General features: G+C 52.4%; 1 protein-coding gene across 1 annotated transcript in view; it reads left to right on the top strand.

Annotated features, from left to right (window-relative positions):
• Positions 1 to 2,742: 2,742 nt before the first annotated feature.
• Positions 2,743 to 3,461, top strand: part of LOC130380139 (phosphatidylinositol 4-kinase type 2-beta-like) — a 6,362-nt gene continuing 5,643 nt past the window's right edge. Inside the window, exon 1 of the mRNA XM_056587321.1 lies at positions 2,743 to 2,964. Coding sequence (XP_056443296.1) covers positions 2,743 to 2,964 — 222 coding nt within the window. The remainder of the gene's footprint in view (positions 2,965 to 3,461) is intronic.

The raw sequence follows: 3,461 nt of genomic DNA on the forward strand, positions 1-3,461 counted from the left end.
GGCATAGAGGGGGGGGGGGGGGGGGGGGGGGGGGAGGAGAACATGGAGGAGGATGAAGAGAAGGGGGGAGGAAGAGAGCAGAGGGACAGTAGAGGGAGGTTGGAAAGAGTGTGTGTGTGTGTGTGTGTGTGTGTGAGAGAGATAAGGACAACATGGGTAGAGAACGAGAGAGAGAAGGCTGGACAAGTCATAGAATAGAGAGAGAGAGAGAGAGAGAGAGAGAGAGAGAGAGAGAGAGAGAGAGATGAGGAGAGAGAGGAGAGAGAGAGAGAGAGAGAGAGAGAGAGAGAGAGAGAGAGAGAGAGAGAGAGAGAGAGAGAGAGAGAGAGAGAGAGAGAGAGAGAGAGAGAGAGAGAGAGAGAGAGAGAGAGAAGGGTAAGAGGGGTTGTGTCTTCCCTCCTTGACTGCTATTGATTTTCTGTAAGCCTGAGAGTGCATCAGCTATTTCTATCCATTTCCCCACTCCCTACAACCCCCCCCCCCCCACCCCCACTCTCCCATTACCGTTTTCCCTTCCTCCACACACACACACACACACACACACACACACACACACACACACACACACACACACACACACACACACACACACACACACACACACACACACACCTCCCCATCATACTTCTCACACTCCGTCACTTCATCAGCACCCTTCCCTCCCCCCTCCCTCCGTCTGATCACCCAGCCATCGTCCGTCGTCCCGCCTCCCAACACAACCCTCCCCCTTCCTCTTCCTCTTCCTCTTCCTCGCCGTTCTCTCGCTCTCCTCCGTGTCGCTCCACGCGACTCCGTGAACACACTCTTAATCACTCAGAGGCCCCGCCCCCCCCCCTCACACCCATCCTGACAGCGCAGGGGTTCTGGGGGGCGTGCGGGCGGGGGGGCTCTAATCATCCCACTGCAGCACTGGGATTGGAACTGGGACGGGAACTGGTTCCCTGCAGTCTCCCCGCTCTGAATGTTGATCTGCCCTGAAGTGGAGCCGCTGCTCCTGGGTCAGCCACCGCCGCCGATAAAGCATGTCACCGTGATCCTTTCACAACCCCCGAGTGTGTGTGTGTGTGTGTGTGTGTGTGTGTGTGTGTGTGTGTGTGTGTGTGTGTGTGTGTGTGTGTGTGTGTGTGTGTGTGTGTGTGTGTGTGTGTGTGTGTGTGTGTTTTCGCTCGTTACCGTGTATCTGTTTTCGTGCGTGTGTGTTTTAATGTGCGTGTGTGTGTGTCTGTTTTCATGTGTGCGTGTGTGTGTTTTCGTGTGTGTGTGTGAGTGTTTTTCGTGTGTGTGTGTGAGTGTTTTTCGTGCGTGTGTGTGTGTTTTTCGTGCGTGTGTGCGTGTGTGAGTGTTTTTCGTGCGTGTGTGTGTGTGTTTTTCGTGTGTGTGTGTGTTTCGTGTGTGTGTGTGTGTGTGTGTTTCGCGCGCGCGCGCGCATGCGCGCGCAAGCGTGCGTGCGTGCGTGTGTGTGTGTGCACGCGCACGTGTGTGTAGCCATGCACTTCATTCGGTCGGTCTCCAGAGAGAAACGAAACCAAAGGCTGGGCTTAACGTCACACACACTTAAGTTGTGAAAATATTTGTGCAGGCATAGGAAAACACATTCAACCACTCCTTCACACATCTCACTTCTTCTCACTTTGACTCCAGCGCCAATAACACTCTCCCCCTCTGCGAGAGGCGCTACCCAGCAGAGACACAGACAGAGAGATGGATATAGAAATTGAAAGGGATACATTCGAGAAGGTCAACAGCACAGAGAGATTCTGGGTACTGAAAGGGAGAAAGGAGCCACTCCATTCAGAGAACCTTTCCCTTCGATCAATAATATGAAATGTAATGTAATTAGGCTTTTTGGTTAAAGAAACATGCTGTTCTCTTTCTGTATTCTGTAGGTACAGATGCAAAAAAGGGCTTTGCTTTCAATAAAAAAATCGGGCATTGTGTAGCATCTTATCCTAGCTATCTTTGTTGCATACGGGGAATGGGTTAACCTAACAATTATTATAGTGCTTGATATTTGAACATCCTTACTTCACCGAATGCGATCTATTGTTTCTCTTCCTTCTGACAAATATACTATATTCTAAGTTTCTTTGGATAAAAGCGTCTGCTAAATCCCCTAAATATAAAAGGTAAAAGTAATGCACGACCCTAAAGCAACACACTTACTACTTCGGCGCTAATGAACGCCCAAGCAATGCTGAAATCGGCCTAAAGGCAAAAGCCTCGTGCTCGGTTGAATCTGTCAGTTACATTTTGAAGTAGTTCAACCAGTGTATCAACAGCGGTGTGTTGGATCGGTGAAGCCCATCTCAAATAAACCCAAAAAAAAAAAAAAAAAACAGCCCCTGGCAAATGGTGTCATTCTCGCCGGGTGAAAAGCCTCCTTCACATTCCAATCAATGGCTGAATGAACGCAGCCCTTCCCCATCAAAAGAGGCCCGCCGCTCTCTGTCAACACGGCTGAATGTCGCCGGAGCCTCACGAGCACAACAAACTTATTTATCAATTCAACCACTGAGCACAGCTCTCTCAGTGGGAGGTATTAGCCCCCCCCTCCCCCCCCCTCTGAGAGGAGACAGACACACACACACACACACACACACACACACACACACACACACACACACACACACACACACACACACACACACACACACACACACACACACACACACACACACACACACACACACACACGCACGCTTTGCATACACTTTGCATAACGGCTAAAACAAGAGCTAATAAATGGGGGGACACAGCGGTGGAAGGGAGACGGAGAGCGGAGCAGGACTCGGTGTGTGCTCAGGCTCCGAGCGGAGGCTCCGAGCGGAGGCTTCGGCTGCCAAGGCCCGAGCGCTCCAAAGGAATGAGGGGAAGGAGAGGTTAGCCTGGGCCAAGCCCTGCCTGGCCGGCTGCACCCGTGGCTGCTGGGAAGAGGGCCTGGAGCCAGGACCCAGGAGTGGGCAGGCCTGTTCCTGCCCTACTTCCAGCCCCCCCCCTCTTCCTCTACGTCAGCAGCCACACACACACACACACACAATCACGTTTGTGCGCACACACAATCCGATCGTGTGCACACACACACACACACACACGCACACACAGAACGTGCGCACACATAAGTTCACACACACACACACACACACACACACACACACACACACACACACACACACACACACACACACACACACACACACACACACACACACACACACACACACACACACACACACACACACACACACACACAGAGCCCCTCCCCCAAATCTCCCCCCACCACACCCTCCAAAAATGACCTTATTCACCCTCTGGGCGGCCCTTTCTGCACCCCCTTCTTCAGCCTAATCATCTCCCCTTCCCCGACTCCCTCGCTCACTAACACACACTTCCTGTCCCTGACCTTCCAGCCCATTCCTCCTCCTCCTCCTCCTCCTCCTCCTCCTCCTCCTCCTCCTCTCGCA

The sequence above is a fragment of the Gadus chalcogrammus genome, chromosome 3 (genome assembly GCF_026213295.1).
Source record: "Gadus chalcogrammus isolate NIFS_2021 chromosome 3, NIFS_Gcha_1.0, whole genome shotgun sequence".
Lineage (NCBI taxonomy): Eukaryota > Metazoa > Chordata > Actinopteri > Gadiformes > Gadidae > Gadus > Gadus chalcogrammus.